Source organism: Dermacentor andersoni, chromosome 1 (assembly GCF_023375885.2).
Source record: "Dermacentor andersoni chromosome 1, qqDerAnde1_hic_scaffold, whole genome shotgun sequence".
NCBI lineage: Eukaryota > Metazoa > Arthropoda > Arachnida > Ixodida > Ixodidae > Dermacentor > Dermacentor andersoni.
The window spans coordinates 142,736,396-142,760,736 of NC_092814.1; the positions used below are offsets into that span (position 1 = coordinate 142,736,396).

At 42.6% G+C, this 24,341-nt stretch overlaps 1 protein-coding gene across 1 annotated transcript; it reads left to right on the forward strand.

Annotated features, from left to right (window-relative positions):
- The first annotated feature begins 413 nt into the window (after positions 1-413).
- Positions 414-22,424, forward strand: mad2 (mitotic arrest deficient 2). The gene is made up of 5 exons (XM_055062109.2): positions 414-625; positions 3,075-3,221; positions 3,899-4,019; positions 18,819-18,922; positions 22,077-22,424. Exons 1-5 carry the CDS (start codon positions 550-552, stop codon positions 22,247-22,249), a joined length of 621 nt encoding a protein of 206 aa, XP_054918084.1. The 5' UTR covers positions 414-549; the 3' UTR covers positions 22,250-22,424.
- The last annotated feature ends 1,917 nt before the right edge of the window (positions 22,425-24,341 follow it).

The following is a 24,341-nucleotide window of genomic DNA, read 5'->3' on the forward strand; positions in this document are numbered from 1 at the left end:
ACCAGTCTCAAAGGCCATGCTTTTGACGTCTGCATGTACCGAAAACGCTAGCTGTGGTCAAGAACGTTGGCTGCATGGTTGCATGCAAGAAGGTTGCACGTTGGCCGAGACCCAAGACGGTGTTTAAAATATAGCGGCCATTGCGTTTTTTAGCTTCTGCAATTGTTTTTGGTGCTATAGCTTTCGAGATTGGTTTTTGTTTCTCCGAGTCAAGAGTACTACTAAGCTACTCTAATATTTCTGGTATTCTACTACGCTCTACTCCGTCATTACTGTGACAACGAGGGTGCCGGAAAAGACGCCAGAAATGCTTCTATAATAGCACGTATTCTAAGCCATCTGTGACCAACGTTTCTGTGTGACGCCTAATGACGTCATGCATTCTCATCGGCATCGTCGTCAAGCAACGTCGCTGACAGCGCCCCGTAGGCGCAAGCAGCGCAACGCGCAACGGCCAGGCGGTTAATCCGTAATTGATGTTTGTATTTGTTGTGAGAGCTGTTCTTACACAAAGCCTATACTACTATATGTAGTGAATATCTGTCAGTCATGCAAACTGCAGCCACCGTTACTCAAAATGCGATCACCCTCAAAGGTTCTGCCCAGATAGTCGCGGAGTTTTTTAGTAAGTCGCAAGGTCTTCTGCATGTAGTACATGATGTGTTGCTGTCATTTCAAAGCTTGATATTGAAAGGCGCCTGAGCTCGAAGTATATTTATAGCCCTGTGTCATTTCACTTTCCGTTTGAATGCTTTTAAACTGGGCTGGTCGAATCTGCTGATAGTTTAGATTTCTTGGGACATGCAAGGCGACTTTTGAAGGAACAGTGCTGTTGTGAACGTACCGATAGCCACGCAGACTTAATATGCTTGTCATTGTCTGCTTGTGTCCCTGATGGCTGTGTATATGTAGAATTTTGAACTTTTGTTTTGTATGCAAGCTAACGTTAACCTATGGCGACTGCATTTTACTCCCTTTAGTAAGAAACGACGCATGCGGAGTGACGTACGTGTTGTGTTCAAGTTAACCCCCCATAATCCGACCTTTCTTTCTAGTTTTGTCATTGCTTTCTTCTTGGTTGTTGGCAACACGTTGTCGATAAGCCTGTAATTATTCAATTGTCGCAAATACCTACTTGTTGGATAAGTGCACCACATAGAAAAGAACTTTGCTCATATACATACACATGCAATGTACCTGCAATGTATTGTACAGTATTTAGTTCGACCTCACGTAAGACATTCAAAATAACGTAAATTATTATGTAATATTGCCATTATGAACTAGAACTTTTGCGACAGCTCGTGGTGTTTGAGCATTTGATTGAACCTCACCTACCTAATGGCTCTCATTTTTGTGTCTTGTAAAAATTGTGCTGAGGTATTGTTTCAAAGCCTCTGGTGTCTATCAAGTGGACTAGAAACTTCAATATGGCAAATGTTATATCTCTACAATGGTGTCTTCACCATTTACTAGGTGCATTGCATTTGTTATGAGGCAAGAAAGTAGGCAAGTGTACTTGCTAATCCCCATCTAAATATAATATAGAATAGTTTTCTGACTGGAAGCAGCATTACATATGGTGAATATTTAAGTTCAGTGCAAAGCATACTGGAGCTCCTTGCTGTGTCACGCTAAACAGACACATATTAGGTTTAATGTGAATTTCACTGGTGCCACTTTAAGAGGACACTTGAGAGAAATACTGTATTCACATGCAAATAATGCAACTACGAATATAACACAAGCCTTTGGTCTCTCAGAAAATGAAAAAAAAATTTATTATAACACAAGGTGATTGTGCAAAAAAATGGGAAAGGCCGCATTAAAGAGCATAATCGCAGGGCTTTATTCATCGTCATGCTGTTACAAAATAAAGGGAAGGATGAGTTTATGCACAATGTGCTCATTACTGCTGACGTCTTTGTCACTGTCAACAAGAAACGCATTGTCTTTCTGCCACCAAGGTTTTGCAAAGGCAGCACTTAAGGAATGCCTTTGACACAGTCAAATACGACAAAGTCTTTCACACATTGTGCGGTGATCCACTTTAGAAGACTTTGTAATGCCAGTGAAAATAAAGTTTAAAAAATGTTATATTCGTGTCACGGCGCTTTCTTTGATTGTAAATTTCTGAAAAAAGACTCCAGTTATATTCATGCAAATACTGTATTCATTTACAGTAGATTGGGAGACTGTGTTTCAGGTATTTTGACTAAGTCAATCACGCCACATGTGGAAGCTTGGTGCGCCAGAAAGGATGTGAAGCGACAATAAGTGGCTTTTTCTATTGAAATGGGGAAAGCAGGTGGAACATCAAGGTGGAAAAACTCCAACTTGGTGTCCTCACTTTAGCTCGTCTTGATGTCAGTTTTTTGCAGCATCTAATTAGTGCCAGCTATTTATTAATAAAACAAAAAGAAAGAATTGCATTGCATTTGAAAGCAAGCAGAGACCTGAGAAGCAAAGCAAGTTTACTGCCATTATATTTAAAGCTGGTGCTGCGCATAAATTTTTAATGATGGCAAATGCCACCATGATAGCTGCAGTTAATGCAGTAAATTTACTTCCAACTGTAATGTTTAAAGAAATCATTTGGAGGGTTAAAGTGCAAAAAATGTCAGTCAGAACATTAATCAGCATATATTATATAACATAATGTTAGTTTACTTCAGAAATGTGATTTTGTGTGCATGTGTTTTGTGTGTGCTGCTAACATTGGAAGCGAGAGCGTGCAATGTACACATTCAGAAAGACGAGTTGTGAGAATGCAATATGCTGCAAGTGGCATTAAGATATAATGCCATTAACTCTGTACGTGTGAGACCACATGAATGGCATTAAACTTCAAAAGATGAAACAGTTATTGTCATTTTTGTGCCCCTGCAGCGTGAGTATTATTGTTTCTCTGTAGTGTGTATTTAAGAAACTGTGTGACTTGAAATATTGTTAGGCTTCATAGAATTCTGGTAATAGTGGATATCCTTACAAAAACAAGCATGTTATAATATATACTTGTAAAACAATAGCCATGTATTAAGTTTAATGCCAATTTATTTATGTGCTCTGTACAGATTATGGAATCAACAGCATACTATACCAGCGCGGAGTCTATCCGCCAGAGATGTTCACTACTGTCCAGAAGTATGGCCTGACAATTCTTGTAACAAGTGACAAATCCCTGCAGAAGTACTTGGATACAATTTTGGCACAACTAAAAGGCTAGTATATGGCATTTCTTTTTGTCTGTCCTTATATTTTTGGTGTATGATGCAAAATTCGAAGGTTGTGGGATCGTTCCCCACCCTGCGGCAAGTTGTTTTTTCATCCACTTACATTTCCATTTATTGGTCGTTTCGACTTTCATCTCCATTAATTTATCGTTTCTTTATTTAATCTATTAAGCACAAGTAATTTCCCCTATGTTGTCCTTAGTGTCAGTGTTTGTTGGCTTCTTATGATATGAGTAATAAAAAATCAGGCCCCTCGGTTAACCCCCTTTCTTCTGGTGTATAGAGAGGTTTCATATGACATCACAGATGCAATGTTGAAGTCACATTTGCAAATTACGTGATGCTGTTGTAAATAATAAATGGATTCAAATTCTGCTGCTGAGTGACCCTAAGCAACCACCAGATGAGTATGTATTTAAGTCTAGCGGAAAGCTTGCATGGTGAACTTGTGAAGTTTACAGAGTCGCTGCTTTATCCCTTGCAGTTTTAGTGCGGAAAAATGAAGAATTAAGGAGCAATGTGCTGCACATGTTTAAGTGTGCATAGCCTGGACGTTAACAATTTTTAAACTCTCCGATGTAGCAATAAAATTTGTTATAAAAGTATGTTTTTGATGTAGTTCAAAGAATTTATTTACTTGATCATTTTGTTTGGTGACCTTACAGATTGGCTCGAGGCCAAGGCCGTTCACCAAGTTGTTTTGGTGATATCAAGTGTTGACACTAAGGAAACTTTGGAGCGTTGGGAGTTTAGAATTCAGTCAGATGAGGAGATGACAATCAATAGGTGAGTATTTGGGCAGAGCTTAGCCAAGTCTGTGGTTGCAGGGGTGGGGTGAACTATTGCATATAGCTAAAATTCTCATGTCTGATGGTGATGAAATTTCATGGCTGTTCTGCTTTCATGCAATTTTCCCATGTGTACTTGTGCTTTTTCCAAACCCCAAGGAAGTTGCACCACATGTCCACAACAGCTATCTATTGAAATGAATATTTCCCTTACATTTTTTCTAGTTTTTACTGGTACAGATTCAGTTAGTACAGTAACTTGAAGTCTGACAAAAAGGCAAAGTGGCATTAAAGAGGTAATGTTATTTAATTAACTAGTGATTAATGTTTACTGAAGCTAGGCATAGGGGAGCTGAAATGAGGGCCACGGTTATGCCGATCTTGGTGTTGTCGTAGTCGTGGATTGGGGTCAAACTTCCCTTCAAAAATGAGGCTATCAGGTCAGGGTGATGAAAGCAGGAGAGATAATAAAATGTATATGTACAATATTTACGTAGTAGCTTGTGACATCTTGGAGCTACTCTCAAGCTAGTCTCCCAAGCCAGATGTCCCCAACAGGCTCATGGCCTTAAATCCTCTTTGTGCGGTGGGTCTACCCACGAATGACCAATCACCTCCCGAGTTTGGGGTGAGAGCTCCCTGCCCATGGGACAGCACCTCTTTTCCTAGTATGCAGCTTTTTAGTATCATCAATGGGATCAACGAGATGACCATCATAATTGTGGCCTCCTGGAATATGGATGCGCTTCGGGTCTTGTGGTAAGTTTGCTGAGTAGGCAATGCTGCTAGGACCACAAAAGACCCCTCTGCGGGACAGTCTTGGCTCGGCCTTGCCTCAGGGCTGTGTGACTTGGCGCCTAGCAACCAATGTTGTATCGGTCGGTGGTGCATTGTGATCTGGCCAGGCTCATAAAGAGTTGAAACTAGGATTGCAACAGTGTAGAACTAGCCAGCTAGATAATGCTGACTGAGTCTTTTTTGTCACTGCCGTGCTCTTGTAGCCTCCTGGCTCAGTTATTTGTGGTCAATCCCGGATATATTGAACATGAAGAGAATTGCAAAATAGTTCGATATATGGAATAATTCGAAATATAAGATTTGCCTATTTGAAGTTTACTTGAAAACTTCACATGTTTCAGACAGTTTACTGAGATAGTGAAAAGCAGGAAATCACCGATTTCCTTCCTCAAGGCCATGTCGAACACACAGAAAGTTTACTTATTTTTTGCACACAAATGCAAGTCGCTCGTGCTGCGGAGTGATAGAAATGTTAACCCAAAAAAGCTAGCATCATCCGGACGCAAGACTGCAGTGTGCCTTGCACATCAATGTTCTTGTTGCGCGTTTTTATTCAGGAAAAGGTGGAAATAAACGCAGCACAGAAGCAATGCAGCCTGTGTGGATATGCGTCTTGCCACCATCGGCGCGCTTGTACTGCAAATTGCGCATGACCATGCCCGGCCACTTGTCTGTTACAATATGCCATGCACTGTTTAAAAGGCTGATAATCATACATCGGCAATGGGTCAACCACACAGATGTGTTGGGTTTTGGTTTCGGAACCGACTTTCTCACTTCTTGTCTGCCCGTCAGTTCTTGCCGCTCGGCGCACCGACGCCTCGTGATCACTGAGTTTTCAGCCCTTTCCCCTCTGTCTACTGTGTCGGTGAGTGCCGACACTACACAGACGCTGTTAAATTCGAAATTGGCTTTCAGCTCACAGAACATCCAAGTGCATTTATAGTCCCACGTAACCCTGCGAGCATGAATAAACATGCACAGCGTGTACTTTGGGCCCGCAAATCACACAGTGATGAGTCTTGTGTGCTGCTGCCATGATGGTCTTTCCACATGGTGTGGATGTACTGCATGCAGTGGCTTTGTGAAATCCAAACTATAATGTGCAAATCTGTCCGAGAGGAATTGGGGTTAGAATCATTTTGGCTGCTCATGGAACCCTAAAATGGCGTTTGCTGAGAGCCCTTGTCTACAAGAAGCAAACCCGGCGGTGCAGACATCTCTAGTTCGGCATACCCCCAGAAAAAAATTTTTGGTTTCCTCTTATTGGATTATGAAACAATAGACCTGATACACTGGTAAAACTGATAGCCTGTATTGGTCTATTAGCTTACTGGTACCGCAGCTGTGGCCAAATGGTTAGGGCATCTGCTTCGGCTGCGAAAAGTGGTTCGTTCAAAACCCACCGCTGTACACCTACTGATATACAAATTGGGAACAAGCATCCCCTGGCCAGGGGCCCGGCTTCAGGGGTGTTGGCTTGGGAGAGGCTCTACTAACCTTGCTGTCCCCTTCGTGGAATAGTTTCGAACTAGAGCAACCTACAAAAGTGATATTGCTATGCGTACGGGTCAGACTGCACTCTTGCACTGGCATGCACTGGGGCGAGCTGCTGTGAATTCGAACACACGACCAGTCCAAGCGCTCACCGAAGCCTTGGGCTATGCCACATGTTGGCTGATGGAATGCATCGCTCGTCAAAAGGAGGTTTGGGCTGCTCCCATGGCGGCCATTTTCCATGTGGAGTCCCAATGCAGCTATTAGATAGGGACACTCTGGGGCTGGGGACAAACACCCCTTTCTAAGCGTTGAGGTCTCATAATGGCCAAGCACTTAGCCACAAGTGTCCTTGTGCCTATTTTACTGGCAGCAGCACTAGTCTATCTCCCACAGCCGCAGCGGATGCTCTTCAACGAGGTCGTCTGTGGTTGGACAAGGGGCACCAAGAGACCACGTACATGATCCCTGTAGGCCCCCTTTCAAAATGGGAACCCCCACAAGTACTCAAGCCCCAGACTGCTAGACATCTAGACCCATTAGAAAAACAGGTGGCTTATCAGTGCATCAATCTTATTGGTGTAGATAGCACTGTGTACCAAAGTAGTTTGTTCTACAAAGGTGTATTAATTGTTGATTTTAAAGCGAAAATTTCTTGGCAAACCCTCCTGGACTTTACTGTTCGTGGTTGCTGCTGTCTTGCTAAATATCTCACACACAGAACGGCACTCGTATAACGACTCGTAGCCGATACATAGCCCCTCCTGTACTGCCCATACAGATGTGCTGGTGACCAGCTCTGTTCTCTTCAAAATTATGCAGTGAAACAACAAATGATACCTAAATATCCTCACTGCAACAAATATGCCACTTAAAATGCATAATTGCTAGGACTGTGCGAATATCGAATATCACTGAATCGAATACTGAATGTTCGAATAATTCGATTTGCAAATGGAATATCTACTATTAAATTTATCGAATATTCAATATATTCGTAGCTGCGCAGTGTCACATGTCGCATGCGCCGCGGAGCCCCTCGTGCTCAATGCCGCCCAAGCGAGCACTTCACTTTACGCTGCAGAAGGACCACCGAACACATTGTGGACGGCCCACCGCGGCCGACATGGTAGTGGTCTTTGTCACTGTGAGCGCTCCCCGACGTCGGCCCAATGCTGGGATCACACACACACACACAGCACATAAACGCCCCAATTCGCAGAACGGCACCACATCTGCTGGGGCTGCCTCCGTCGGTAGAAGGTTCATCCAGGTCAACAGGACTAATTGAAATGATAATGTGACATGGACAGAGGGAACTGCAACATAAGCAGTGCGTATTTCATGAAGTACGAAGATCGGGCCAATTAGCCGCCGATAAGCACATAGATTGTGTTGGATATGCGGCGACAAACTTCCCGCCGCTAGCTTCAACAGCCGTCAATCCAACCCGCATGCGGGACCTTGGGATCAATCACATGATGAGCCACCCGTATAAACATACTAGCGGCAAGCATTCCATGATGACTTGCAGCCCCTTACCATATTAGCCAGCAGCGAATTTTCATTTAAAAAATGAAACTATGGGGTTTTAGGTACCAAAACCATGTTCTGATTATGAGACACGCCATAATGGGTGCTCCAGAAATTTGGACCACCTGGGGTTCTTTAACTTGCACCTAAATCTAAGTACGTAGGTGTTTTCACATTTTTCTGGGATTTGATCCCACGATGTCGTGCTTAGCAGCCCAGCACCATAGCTACTAAGCAACCATGGCGGGTTGAATTTTCATCATGGCAACCATCTCCATGATGGCAACAATGCCTAGGCCATTTTTTTTTTCAATCAATTAATCAATTTATTATTAGACAATATTACAATTACAAAGGAAATGTAATACAGAAGGAGATCCCAAAGTAAAAACTGCCAGGGGGACCTCCTGTTATAACATGTATAAAAATGTTGAATATACGATTAGCAATGAAGGTAAAAACAGTGGGAAAATACAAATCAGCATATTAGAAGTAATTAATCAAACATCTGGTAGTTGAAGATTACACAGAAATGAACAAGAATACCTCATTCTAAATTGAAATACACATGAACGTACGAACATTACAGTAATTGAATAGGAATATAATGATTATATGACGTCAACAGTGTGCAATCCAACAAAGCATCAGAATGAATAGAAGTTATAAACGGCGATAATCTAGGAACATAAACCACGAAAAACAATGAAACATGGCTACACGGCAATGAATGAATGTATGCATACATGCATGCATACATACATACATACATACATACATACATACATACATACATACATACATACATACATACATACATACATACATACAGTCTGTGGGGATGCGACACTCTCACGCATCTCCTGAGATGCTGTTTTCCCGCACGGCTCGCGTGGCCTGGCGCCCGCGGCGGTCGGCGTGTACAAGCGCGGTGCGAGAGATGGCGCCACCGTCGCGGCGGGGTTACTCGGGCGCCGAGGGACAGGCGCTTGGTCTCTTTCCCGGCGGGCCGGCGAACAGCGTGGACATTCCGCGCACGCTGCGACCATGCTTCTGCGAGACCGCCTCGCGTGGCCGCCTTCGAATGCACGACCGTTGGCGTGACCGAACACGCGAACGACCAGGCGTTGGGATCCAGCATGGGGCGAACATATTCGCTCGCAATGCGGTCGCGGTAAGTCGGACTTCTAGATTTGTCGCGCGCCCATTGGCATGTTTTGGGGATAGCAACTCGGCTAGCAGGCATTGATCTATGAAAGGTGCAATAAATGCCCTTGTGATTGTTTGCACTACTGTGTTGTCGTTCCTTTGTCCCAAGAGTACGGAGGAGAACCCTGTATCTCCCACAAGTCGAACCCACTTATAATAATATTCAAGTGCCACAAAAATTCCATTGTTATAACCGGGTTGCAGGACAAAAAATCAAGGTGGGGGATGGTGTAGCTGTTCCAAGAAAACTATAATGGCGCGGAGGTCAGTTCCCCTCCCCACCACCTTCCTCCATCCGGCTTCTGATTTTGTTGACTCGTTTAACTGTTTAACTCTGCTTCCTGCACGCTTCGATCGCATGTTAACAAGTTGCGACTGTCGGCATTCAAGAATGGCACTGATATAACAGCTGCGAAGAGGGGTCACGGGCGGCAAGTGACGTACGAGCTCCGCCAAGGCATCACTTTGGCGGCCTCAAAAGGTGCCTTTTAAAAAATGCGGTAAGGTTGCCGCGGCAGCATCTCAGCTTCAGAAATTCAGAAGAAACGCTGGGACATGATCGCCACAAGCATCTCGCCACGTACTTCCAACTGGCTTGCACGAGAAAACCGCACGCCCGTCAGCCTTGTTTGCTTTACACAAAGCTTGCCAACATCCTTCTCCAAGGCATTCAGGTGCTTCACGTATTGGAGCAGAAGGTCCCTCACGAAAACAAGCCAATGAGGGACTGAATCATCTACAAGTCCTCCCGCAGGGATTACGTTGAGGCAGCCTGCCCTACCACATCAGTGCTGCCGCCGTGGCAGTCACTGTCGCTATCCAATGCAAGCAAGTTTCACGACGATCGCCTCCTCGGTTAGAAGCACTTCGTTTCCAAATCTGTAGCAGTGCACTTTCTTTTCACTGGCAATGTCGTGCATTGCCGATGATCAGCTGGCTGATCAGTCATCTTCCGTTTTGGCGGCGAATCAAATGAAGCTGAGAAACAATATGGCCAGGAACGACTTGAACGTGACGAACAAAGGCAAGCACGAGCAACTTAATCTGTTAGCAGAATTGTGCCGAGTGAGGGCCATAGAACAAAGCACCAATTGTGAGGGCCCAGCGAGCAGTCTGGGAGCAGCACCGGCAGCATTATCAGAGCAGTTGGCACGTTCTTTTCAGGTTTTGGAGGGTGGTGCAGCGCAGAACTATGGGCACAGCCCATTTGTGTTCGTAGGGGTGGAAGGGCGACGGGAGAGATGCGCGCGAGTCTGACGTGCGTCTCTCATGGAAAGAAGCGCGTGGCGGCAGTTGGGGTGGCAGGCAATCATGCAGCGGCTTGCATTTCGCATTTTCTTTTTTCTTTACAAGGATTTTGCATTCCATTACCTTTCGGCACGGACACCCAGAAGCCAGACTTCATTGTTATAACCGATAATGTGGAACGGGGACATTGTAGTAAGTGGGTTATTTCCCCATAGAAAACATACAGAAGTTGACGGTGCAGCAGCTTTATTGATAAGTGATATATTGTTAAAACCTGTGTCGTTATAAGTGGGTTCGACTGTGTGTGTGTGTAAATCAGGTAACATATGTTGTAAGTAAAAACTGTTTTAGAAGCCGCCGGAAACAGTGTAGTGAAGGGCATGACTTAATATTTGATGGCAGAGAATTTCAAAACGAAATTGCAGAAAAGGAGGCTGTCATTTTACTGTAGTTAGTGTTGATTTGAGGAAGCAATAGATCATTATTTTTAGAAAATCGTGTGTTATTTGTATTGTAAAGTTGCATTGGGGGAAGTAACTCTGTTGGAATGTCACTGGTTCTACTCCTAAACAGTATAAGACCTAGTTTAAATTGATATGTGCAGGTTAATGGTAGAATTTCAAGAGTGCGAAAAACAGGTGCTGCTGATGCGGTGTATGAACTATGGGTAATTGTTCAGATTGCCCGGTTCTGATGGTAAATGAGGGATGTCAAGTGTGTGGAGTATGTGTTGCCCCATGATGAAATACAGTAAGTAAGGTTACTGTTAATGAAAGCATAGTAAACTGACTTTAGAATATGTTGCTGAAAACAATCTTGTTCGAATGAGTACGCAGATGCCAAAAGTCGCCTTCTTAGTGACAGAATTTATGTGAATGTTATACTTAAGTTGAGGGTCTAATAGAACACCTAGAAAGGTAATAAAATTAGATGGGGTAATAACGCAGTTATTGATGTATAGTTGAGGGGTTATTGTAGCCATTTTTTGGGAAACAATGTCTTGTTTGAATGAGTATGCAGATGCCAAAACCTTCTTAATGTTAGAATTTATGTGAATGTTATACTTAAGTTGAGGGTCTAATGGAACACCTAGAAAAGTAGTAAATTTAGATGGGGTAATAAGCAGTTATTGATGTATAGTTCAGGGGTTATTGTAGCCATTCTTTGTGATGAGCAAAATAACATAAAGTTTGTTTTAACAGGGTTTACTTTTAGCAAGTTATTTTTACACCAAGAAACAAGATTTGTGACATTGGTATTTAACTTTCGTAGTAGACTGTTAATGTCTTTATCACTGGTGGATATCGTTGTATCATCAGCATAGAAGATGCAATCAGAAAAATGAAGTAATGATGGTAACTCATAAATTTAGATGAGGCATAACAGGACCCCAAATTTATCCTTGTGGAACACACTGGTTAGTTGTTATTGGAGAGGATAAAACACTTTGATAGCTAGCAACCTGGGTTGTGTTAGTGAGGTAGCTTTGCAGAAGGTAAACCAGGTCCACAAATTCCAAACAATTGAGTTTAGTGTACAAAATGGAGTGGTCAATAATGTCAAAAGCTTTAGTTAAATCAACAAATACAGCCCTTGCCCATAGCCCATTATTGATAAACGGCTTTATGCTGTCAGTTAGCTTTATCAGCGCTAATTCGGTTCATAAATTAGCATGAAAACCAAACTGCTTAGGTGTCAAAAGGTTAAATTTACTGCTCACCACTCTCCCAGTCAACTCAACTTCCTCGATATGTGGTCTACATCAATAAACCCATGGCCCTCAGTCCCCAGCAGCTGTGGAGCACCTGACCAAGGCAGCGGTCAGACCTGTAATGCAGCAGAGGGTGCTAAGAATCTCTGGGTTCGGACAGGCCGCCAATGGAAACTGACCCTGTCAACCTTGAATTGCCGAACTCTGTTGAGTGAGGCTAGCTTAGCAGGACTCTTTGCAGAACTATCAGACATTGTTTGGGATATCATCGGCCTTAGTGAGATTAGAAGAACTGGTGAAACTTATACAGTGCTCACTAACGGCCATGTCCTCTGCTGAAGAGGTCTCCCAGATAAGAAGCAATACGGGGTAGGATTCCTAATCCATAAGGACATAGCGGGCTACATTGACGAATTTTACAGCATTAATGAGAGGGTAGCTGTAGTCGTAACGAAACTTAATAAGAGTTATACAATTAAAGGTAGTACAAGCCTACGCTCCAACATCCAGTCACGATGATGAGGTATATCAGTATATCAGTTTTATGAAGATGTTGAATTAGCGATGAGAAAAGTGCAAACTTCGGTGACTTCAACGTAAAAGTCAGGAAAAAGCAGGCTGGTGAACAAGCAATTGGCAACTGCGGTGTCAATTCTAGGAACGCTAGAGGAGAGATGCTGGAAGAATTCGCTGAAAGGAATAAACTCAGAATAATGAACACTTTTTTCAGGAAGCATAGCAACAGAAAGTGGACCTGGAAAAGCCCTAATGGTGAAACAAAATGAAATTGATTTCCTACTTTCTGCCGATTCCAGCATAGTGCAGGATGTAGAAGTGATAGGTAGGGTAAAGTGCAGTGATCATAGGTTAGTGAGGGCTAGGATCCACCTCAATTTGAAGAGAGAAAGAGTAAAATTGGTCAAGAAGAAACAGGTCAACTTAGAGGCAGTAAGGGTAAAAGCAGCCAAATTTAGGCTGCTACTTGCAAACAAATTTGCAGCCTTAGAGCAGAGAGGTGGTGGTGATGATGATGATGATATGAATGAAACCGTAACGAGGCTGACTTCAGAGGCAGCAACTGATGTGGGAGGCAAAGCACCAAGGGAACCAGTAGGCAAGCTCTCCCAACTAACAAAGGACATAATAAAGAAACGACAAAGAATGAAAGTGTCCAACTCAAGAGATAAAATAGAATTCGCGGAACTGTCGAAACTGATCAACAAGGCAAAAATAAGCTATATTCGAAACTATAACGTGAGAAAGACTGAAGAAGTCGTAAAAAATGGACGCAGCCTGAAATCAGTGAGAAGGAAACTTGGCATAGGACAAAGCAAGATGTATGCACTGAAAGATAAGCAGGGTAATATCATCAGCAATCTCGAAGATATAGTAAAAGCAGCGGAAGAATTCTATACTGACCTGTACAGTACCCAGAAAAGTCAGGATACCTGAATTAGAAAAAGTAATAAACAGGATACAGAAACTCCTCCTATAACTAGCGATGAGGTCAGAAGGGCCTTGCAAGACATGAAACAAGGAAGAGCGGCAGGAGAAGATGGAATAACAGTCAATTTAATTAAAGATGGAGGAGACATAATACTTGGAAAACTGGCGGCTCTTTATACGAAGTGTCCATCGACTGCAAGAGTCCCAGAAAACTGGAAGAATGCTAACATTATACTAATCCACAAAAAGGGAGAAATGGAGAACAACACTTTACCAGAAGCCTACGGATAGCCAGCAATATTTAGACTACAACAGTCATCACCCGTGACACTGCAAGCAAGGAATTTTTGTCAGACAAGTGAAATGAATAAGAAGAATCTGCAGTGAAGATAACGATTATATCCACCACCTAAATGACCTTAAAGCAATGCTAGCAGAAAGAAAGTATCCACAAGTTTTTCTTGACAGAGCTTATGACGTCGCATCAAGGTTGGAGAGGCAGTCAGAATTAGCTAAGAAACGACCTACACCAGAATCTGACCGAGCGCCAGCATTTACAACAAAATATTCTAATGCCTTCCCAAACATAAACAACATCCTACAAAAATATCGCCCAATATTATCAAGTAACGAGCATCTGAGAAAAGCATTCCCGCAGGCACACCATCTTCACCCCCGCCGCGGGTCGGCCCGATGTTGCACTATCTTCAGGCCGACCTGCAGCAGAGGTGAAACACTTTGATTTTCGTTTGAGAGCTTTTACTGTCGTCAGCTTTCCAGGGTGTCTCCCAACTGGGAAAACCGGGCATTCTCAGGGATTTTGAGTAGTCTGGAAAACTAAGGGAAAACTCAGGGAATTTGTGCTTCTATCAGGGAAAATTAGCTGTAATTTTATTGAAAGGGAACGAAAGTCACGGTAATGTTGGTGCGAGTAATAGAGGAATCGTAACGAATGGTCTTTGATGCCGCGTCATCGGCTGGAGGAGTTGCTAGAGTACATTCACCGAGCGACTTTCCGGATGCCAGATAATTCGGACGGCTTCGCGGCACCACTACTTAGCCCATAGGGTCAATGTATAAGAACGTCTGAAATTTCATACGCAAGAACCCTTCGGCATCTGATTTTCCGGACCTTTTGCCGTGACCGCAGGTCCGAAACGGCATTAATAAAAGCCACAACTGCCATCATTTTGATAACCTCGCCACCTCAAACCGGCACACTCGCACGCAGATCCGCTGCCAGCCGTAGCCACGACCGCGGGGATGCTACGCCTAGCTGCTTCGAGGATCGGTATTAAGTTTCTTGCTGTTTTGTGCCGTGTTTTTCATTGAAAGAATTCGCCGTTGTCAGCAATGGCACCGACACCGCCTTTGTGGTCATCGCGATTGGCTTCGAAGTTAGAAAGCACAACAAGTTGCATAATGCCTGTTCATTAGAGCAATGTTACGCTGTGAAGCATAAGTGCGGGAAGGGGCAACTGTCAAGAGACACAGTATGTATTCCTTAATTGTACAAGCATGCACCCGCCATCTCCTGTCACAGTACGAGCACCGATATGCCTTATAAGTGTACTGGCAGGCCTTCAGAGCTTTTTCAGGCGTGCCCATGGCGATTTGAGCCCTTAAGGGCTGTAAAAGACATGCATTCATATTTTTCTGGCGTTTTCACGGTCCCTAGGGGGTCCAAAAAATCGGAGGTTGACTGTACAACTGCCTAAGAGGATTCTTCAAATAGTCCGTGTGGCGAACACGCAGCCAAAGGAGAACAAGAAGACAAAGGACCTACGCATTGAGAAATGAACGGGAAAGGAAGTGTGCCGCCAGTTTTTTGAAGGAGCTTGCACTCTAAAAGCAAAGTGTTGGCTGACACCAAGATGCAGGTGTCCCTCATCCAAGGGAAAAAATTCTTTAAATGAGTGAAACCCAACACTGAGGCGTTGTGCGCGGGCTAAGAATATGTCAGGACAGTTGAGGTTAACTTACCAGCTGTTGCGAGAGAGTCGCACTTGTGATAAAGTACGGGCCTCATACCAATTAGACTGCTATCAGTTGATAGAAATAGCTCATATTCGAAAATATTCTGTATGTATCTCTTTTTTTTATTCGTATCAGAGAATGTTCGACTCGATTTACAATGGGTTTTGCTATTTCTTTCGAAGATATTTTATTCGCTGTGCATTTTACTAACCCCTCCCTTCTGTTTTCTTTTTGAATAATATAAATACTACCCCTTACTATTCAAACTGGAATAAGTTGTTTTTTATTTTTTAACATGCTTAATAGAGAGTGACACCATTGGGCGACATGATGTAGGGAGCCTGTCTTGACATAACACAAACTTCTGTGTCACTCAGGGAATATTGCAAAGGGACTCGGGGAAAACCTGGAAAATTCAGGGAATTTGTAAATGTCAACTTGGTAGACACCCTGGCTTTCGCTGCCATTCCATCTTCACAGAATGGAATGGTCAATTCTCTCACTCCTTTTGGATGGCGGTAGTTGTCGGCATCTCCTGGGGTGTGGAGGCCAGTTGTCATCATCTATTGCAGCAGGAAGGGTGTAGTTTATTGTTTTAATTAAAATATTTTACTCTATTTATAATACCCAAAACAATTTTTATGTCACCATCTATTCAACGATCACGCGTATCGCTGTTGCTTCATTAGTTCAACCTCCTTTGTTTAGACGGATCCAGGGGCCAAGAAAGATTCGGTTAATAGTCAGCTGGTCTGTATGCTCGTGGAACAAGTTGTGGTCGGAGAAAACAGCAGTTAGGTTTAACTTTTCCTTTTTGCTTCATTATTTCCTCGAGTGACCGCTCGCCGCGATGCTGGCAGATCCTCAGAACCATATACCCGTGATATGGGTTGGATAAGGTGGAAAATAAAATAATGTGGAACAGGGTCCATCATCAGACCCTGCAATAACCGTTAAACCCATAAGCAATATGACTGTCACCCATTACCTCATCTGGCTTTTCCCTAATTGTACAGCACCTTTCTTGCAAAATTGGCAACTGGAAACAAGAGTCGCAAGGAGATGAGAAATTAAGCGATATACTAAGGGAGAAAGCCAAGGCAACAGCCAAACAGGGAAGAAAAGCGAAAATTGTTAGTGAAAATATTTATGAATCAACATTTTTTTATTGAAAAGGAAGGAGAGAAAACGCCGCTGCAAGTGGAGAATAATTGCGTGTGGTTTGAATTACGCTTCTACAGTAATCAGTCGAACCGCATGACATAACCACTTCTATGCTGTGCTAATGTGGGTGTTTTGCTAACCTTCCGCGGTTGGCGCGGTACATCTAGAACCGCAGCGTCCTGCACTCTATGCGTTTGTACGGGACTGGTGACCACGCATCGTTGTGCAACTTCCCAAAATAACAACACAAGTCTGTTTTGGCACTTGGTAGAGCAGTAAGCGAGGGAACCAAAAAGAACTGTGATTGTTCCGCAAATATATATTTATCTATAATTCTTCCAGAGCTAATTCAAAAAACGCTACTAGAAATCTTCATTTTGCATTTTCGCTTGTTAACTTGTTCTTGGCAAGGTTCTTCCTGCGCATCTTTCATGTGCGAGTCCATTTGATGTGGTTTTTTGTTTGCGAGTAAAGGAGAGGTATATCTCACAGGTACGCCTGTGAGATACACATTATTTCAATTCTCTTTTGCGGGTTTACGCGTCTTTATGGCTAATGGTGGGCATTATTCACATTTCTACTATTAAAAGTACCTCCTCCCCCTCATTTGCATAGAGAAGTTACCTTGGATTCCCCCCCCCCGAAAAAAAAAATCCTGCCTATGTGCCTGTATTCCCGGATCTACCAAGGGTTACCTATTGCCGGAACAGAAACTTTAGACATGTTAGTGCGTGCAAAAGTCAGCCAACAGCATTCCTCCATAAGAAAACCATGTTGTCGCTCCAGGTGCAAAGCCTGCAGGCACCTTCAAAGTTACATTAAAATTGAAAGCACTGCAAATAGTTACGCACACAAAGTGAAAACTAGCTTTACTTGTACTAACTCGGATGTGATTTATATGCTTGAATGTTCCTGCTGTAAGAAACAATACATCGGTGAAGCGGCTAAAAAGCTGCCAAAAGTCGTCGTCAAGCATTTCAACCATCCAGGTCATAAGTTTGATGAACTTAAACTCTACAGCTTACAGTCAAATTTCTGTTCTGAATGAGAAAAAAAATACACTTCATCCATCAGTTCAAGACATTGCAACCAGTAGGCATGAGTTTTAGAATCAATTTGCTATGCTAAATTTCAAGCTAGAGGCAACAACCCTTAGTTATTTTCATTTAGTCAGTGTTTGCCTTTCTCCCTCGCCTTTTTTTTTCCCTTTTATTTGTATATTATATATTATATATATAATTATATATATATTATATACGATAGCCCACTGACGTCCAGTGAAGCAGTGCACACGGCCGTTGGCAAGCCAGCTGACGCACGGCCGTAGCACTGACCGTGTGCATAGCACCCCTTTATTCTCAATTCTACGCCCTCGCTGCTAACAAACCTTCGGTCGTTGCCTCACTCACCTGCCGTACCCCCTCTTCCCTTTAGAAGAGCCTGAACTATATGTGCTGCACCGAGGAAAGCATATGTTGCCTTGAAAAAGACAAGTCCACTTGTCGAAACGTTGGCTCCTGCTTTTACCTTGCTCTCGTTTTGCTCATCAATCATGTGTAAGTCAGTATCGATTTTAGCGAGCCTGTGAAGGTGAAACCAAAAGTGTATGATTCTCACAGAAACTTCTTTATACAAAATTTCATTGTTCAAACTGCTCAAATGGTTATGTCACATGAGATCAATATTAATAAGTTGAATAAGGCAACTTTATTAATTATGCGCACAAATGCACAGATTACTCCTTATCTAAGGGCTACCAGTGTGAACACATGATTGGTAAACATAAGGTCAGCATGATGTATATTGCAGTAACTCAAAAGAAGAGAGAAATGAACATCGTATAGCATGCAATCTTAAAGCACGTGCACACACTCCAGTGGCTCTGGAGTGCTTAGTTGTTATTAATGCCTAACACATAGATATAAAATATAGAATGGGTCATAACATAGAATGGGTGTAAGAACACATGAGTATGCTGTGAGATATGCCTAAACTTACTTTGGAAAATCCAAACTTGTCAAGAGCTCATAACAGCTATTGAAGTATAATTTGCTTCAGTTTAGTTGTGGCCTGCCATATCTGGCCCAAGGCTTATTAACCCAGCCCTCATGGTTTGAGCTATAAGAGCATACAAGTATCCTTCTTATTCCTGTTGTGCATTGGTGCTCCTGGGATGTGGTAATAACAGTTGCACTTATTGTTTACTGTATGCAGCAAACCAAAGGAAAAGGAGCTGAGTGACATCCAGAACGAGATTAAAAGTGTGATCCGGCAAATTGTGGCCAGTGTCACATATTTGCCAATTCTGGAGACAGCATGTAAGATTGGTTTTGTGTTTCTTGTTTTCCACAAAAACCGCGTATTTGCTTTTGCCTTGGTATTGAAATTGGTGTATTTCAGTTAAGATATAAGCTGATATTACCTTGAACATACCAATGGCTAGGTGCACTATAAATTGATAACCACCTCTAATATGAAAACTTTATTTTATCTGAAGATCTAGCATATGTTCTGTGTATCCGTTCATTGCAAATTATTCAACTTTATCTATTAAGGGGGTTGTGAGCTTCAATCAATACATAATAAATTACGATGCAGCACTAGCATAAATTAAATTCTCGCTTGTTTTCAACTCTCACTTGTACTCTTAAAACTCAGAATGATATGTGGGGTGTTGAAATAAATGTGGGTAAGGAGAGAAGCTGTAAAGTTTGTTCTAACAAATAGTCTACATGAGCAGCATTTTTTGTTGCACAGATGCTCGGACCTAATTTATTCGTAGCCTTATGCGTTGGAGTATATTGCGTCCAAAGCTGTTCACTCGGCTTCGGTGTGTGCCTACCTCAAGAGTAGACATATACAGCTATAAGTATATTTTATTTTGAATAAAAACCCAGTGAAAAAAATTCTAGTACTATTGAGATGATTGTCAAGCTCAAGCCCAAAGGAACAGGCACTCGTCATTGGCTTAAAAATACAATATCCAGAGCTTAGGTAGTTATGTACGGTATCAATGCACTTCATTATAGACTATGTCAGAACACTGTCCTATTGCAATGTCTTCAGCTAAACGTACAGTCGGGTATATGCTTAGCATGTCAGGGTCTAGTATAACTCCTGTTATAGTTCCTTTGGCAGGACAGAAGGATTTGTGCACACTTTCTGAAGACACAGCGCAGGCGACATTAACTTTTGAAGAATTTCTCACACATTCCAAAAATTCATGAGGATTTGCAACCTTCACCCATCAACACAAATCTTGTGCTTTGAAACTGTAGACACTGCTGTGTGTAAAAAGTTGGAAGGCAATTCAACCTCTAGTTGTTGTCGATCAAAGACAAAAAGACACTGTCTTCCTGAGCAAGTTGGAGGTGTAAGAGTTGGTGTCGGGCATGTCAAAAGGGGTAGCTGGCCCATGCCGTCGTCCGACTCATCCATGCTTAAGGACGTTGAAGACAGGAACATGTTCTCATCAAGAATGAGGAGTACTGTGTTTATTCACAATATCTACATGAAGAGTGGAGAACGTTATGTCTCATCAGTCTAGCATGACTGAATTGAAGCTCACTGAGGAGCCAAAAAAGTTCGCTTAAACCCCCTCTGACCTCCTTAGGTCCCTAGGCCAGGTAAAACTGTTGCCCCACCTTTGTCCAGTCGGAGCGTCCAAAGTCATCTGAGGACCTTTGTTGAGGGTGAGGGTTCACACAATCGCTCCCGCACCTTTGTTCACTGAAGACACAGAAAGGAGGGGAGCTTCGTAGACAGGGATTGTCATGCTTCACTCAAGCTGGCACATCTTGGTCCCTGAGATGACCCAGCGGTTAACTGGAGCGTCTGTCAAATGACCATGGCGGTTACCAGAGTCCGTAAGGAAACGCCATAGAACACCCTTTCCAGGAGTTTCTTGCTCCCATCGGTCTGTGACGGCAACAGTGAACCAACAAGCGACACTCTACCTGCCAAACATGTCTTGCCTTGCTAGCGCTGCCGGTCTGTTCAAGGGGGACGCATTGTTAGCTTGATGAAGTGATTCATCGCAGTGGTGCAGGAGAGGCTAGAAGTTCCTTTTCCCCACTGGCCGATCATAACAGGGGTGAGAATGGGGCAGAGTCACTGCGCACGGCACTTTATCGAGTCACCCCTCACGTGAAGAGAGTAGGAGTAGTGTCAGAGCACTTAAATTTTTTGACTGCATTATCTTCAGCATCGGCACACATTATTAGACTGCGCTATCTCCAGGATCAGCCCATGCAAGAGGATAGAAACATGCATAGCTGATCTGTCCATTCTACGTCTCTTATTCGTATCCCTTTGTCCATGTTTTAATTTATGGCCCTCTTTATAGTTTTGGAATGAATTGTCTAATTTAAGCCAAAGTTTAATTGCTTGTTGAGCTACTGTGAAAAAAAATTTATATGAATTTGTATGATGTAATGAGTCAATTGAGGAGATCGTTGTGCTTGCTATGTCAATACACCTTGTAGTGAAATAGCTGATGTTAAGTTTCATCTTGAGCAGATATTTATTTGGTTCCTTTCTCTTTCACTTGATTACTTTTTGTTCTGAAGCTTTGGTGTGACAAATAAATAATACTTGAACAAAGAAGAAAGCAAAGTTTAATGTTATATATGAGACACTTGAGGTTACACTGTCACACTGCAGTAAGTGGATAAACTCTAAGATAAAGTGAGGAGTGCCTGGGCAAAGCAGTCCATTGCCCTGATTGGTCACTTAAGGGACAGTCGATTGCCTGTCAAGCCTCGGGCAACTCTGACTTTGTTGGCCACCTACCATTGCAGTTCATGCCAAGAATGAGGAAAATTGAAACGTCGAAAACATACAACATGCAATGAGTGACACAAAAGGAAAGCATGCAAAAACTTCAAAATCCTGCAGCACAAAAGTCACAGTCAGTCAGTCAAGAACTTTATTGAGGTCCTGAGGAGTTTCAAGCCGTTGGAGATCTCACACGGGGAACTCCTCCGGCCGAAACCGTAGGCGACGCCCAAGTCGAGACGGGAACGTGGTGACGCTGGCTAGGCAACTACAACTTTCTTTTTCCTCCCGAATTGACCTCCTTTGAGCTTGACTGTGACTTGACTCACGCTTCACCTAGGCTTTTTCTAGGAGAAATTTGAGTATGTGCCAACTACATACTATACCAATAAAGACACCTGTACACAGGCTGGAAAGCAAAATAACAACACATGTATTGTCCTGAAGGACATCCATGACCACCATACACATTATATTTGCTGATAACAGTAGTTGTGCTGTCAAATGGTGTTTGTTGAATAAAATTGCTCACTCCATGGCCTTGATTTTTATGTTAAAATAAAGTGGAGAGGGGCTTGTAGCTCTGTCCGTCCTATCAGGCAATTCTTTCTGTGTTTTAGGATTTGGATATGTGAGCCTGCTTTTTTTTTTTTTCCATAATTTATGTTGTCTGGTTTCTTGGCTTTCTCTTTCCAGGTGCATTTGATCTCCTAATTTATGCTGACAAGAAGTCAAGGCTCCCAAACAACTGGGAGGACTCGCCGCCACTTCTTATTGAAGGCAATGAGACAGTTCACCTCAAGAGCTTTTCCACTACTGTCCATACTGTGGATACCGCAGTGTGTTATAAGAACACGTTTAAGATGTAGCTGCTTATTGCCTCCCTCCCTTTTTCCCCTTCCTTCTTTTTTTAAAGAATTGCATGTGAATTGTGACACCCTTTTGTAAATTACATTTTCACTTTTTCTCATGAGCATCTGTCTTTTGTAATGCATGCCATAAATAGCCTGAATTTTTACAATAAAATGTATGGCAACACTCAAATCTGTCTTTAGATGCGGATCATTGTGTATTCAGATTGCTTACAGTGAATGCATGTGTTCTTATCTTGATATGGTGGCTGAATTCATAAGCATTTTATAAGATGCTACTTAAAGGCACACTAAGGTAAAATGTTAAGCTAGATTAAATGATTAGGCTTTTGTAATAACAAATTCATCATTCGTAGCGAGAACAAAGCTTTTACAAGTGAAAAAATAACAAAAATGGAAAATTGTGGTGCCACCTATTTTGGACTATGGTACCTCTTGTGCGACATTGGCACTAACTGATTCATGGAGAGCAGCGGAGAGGGACATCACGTAGGGATTATTTCAATTTCGTTTCGGCGCGGACAATCCAAATTGAAGAGCAGCAGCAAGAACTTCGATGGCAATTTTATGCACAACGAAGTCATATATTCGCACACAGATTATGATGATACGCTTCTAGATGAATAATCAGTTGATCGAACTTAATATTTTCCTTTAGCCTCCCCTTCAGAAGAAATTGCCGCTAATCATGCTGAGAGTGGAATTAGGTGTGAAGTACTAAGATGCACATGACTGCAGCTAGATATGTAGCAGCCTTAGGGCAAGAGTGCTTCTGTATGATGAAATCATTTGCTGAACAGTTTGCGGTGTACCTAAATGTGCCATTCATTTGGTGATTTTGCTTACCTGGCTGTTCTCATCATTATGGACTGCCTTTTTGGTTATCCTTCATAAATTGTCTCCCAATTCAAACGCTTCCTCTTTGTCTTTTGGCCTTGTAAAGACTTACCCTTATGATCAGATAAAGTATGCGTGAAAGTTGTCTTTTTGACCTTCCTTTATAACTAGCCTGTATCGCTTAGGTTACCTATTGGGGGAGGAACATGGTGCAAGATATCACAATTTTAGGCCAAAAAATGTGTTTTGAGTTTCTTGCAGTTTTTGGCTCCAGCAAAATTTCAGCCGCATCTAGTAATAAAGCAGAAACTTGTATATTTATATGGGCTGGTGTTGGCTTCGGATAAAAGAAATTTGCCCATAACCGCCGTTTTGGGAAAGCATTTCTGGCGCATGGAAGACGCTTAGCTTGAAATTACTACTATTATTGTAAAATTACGTCTTTCGTGAGCTAATCCCAGACGTAGTGCAATCATAGGCTAAAACTCAAGCGAAAAGTGTGCATATCCACACATAGTGCATACCACATAGGTCGTTTCGATAGTTAAGAGCTAAAACACGTCTGCTGTAATCGATGATAAAGTGGTCATTAACAATGGGAAGCACAGAATGATAACCTCCACTTTTAACAGGGGCATGATGTCAACACCCATATAAACTATAAAGTGCAGGTTTGCGACAGCAAATTTTATAATACAGGGCGTGACATCACTACATTACATATATATAAAGAGGGCCTGCCTAGTAAGGCATTGCATTTGTGTTGTGACAATGCTATGGGAAGGCCATGTGTAATGAGGACTCCCGAAGAGCAGCGTGCATACAAGGAATGGCAAAGAGAACATGGACAACAATATGAACAACGGCGTCATGCTTGTGCCATGGATGAACATTGTGTGCAGGACGCTCCGGGCAAGTGCCCAGCGCAGCAGAATTATGAGTGTTGTGAAGCCGAAAACGTGGCCAAGCAACGAAGGTACAATGCAAGCAATCGTTTCAAGTGTGCAAATTCTAAATTTAAGAACAAATTTCTCGACGCGGAATTTGGATTTACTTGCCCCATTTGTGACTAACTGGTTCCAGGTTGTGTATTTTGCTTGTCTCTGGTTCACTCTTTGTAGGTGCACCAAGTTGCAAGCAAAGTTGCAGGCCGTTGAAATGTCTTTGGCTAATAATTAGGTGACATGCATGTGAATGTCGCCATGTGAATAATTTCAAGCTATGTCGCAATAAGTAATCATTCTAGCTGTCG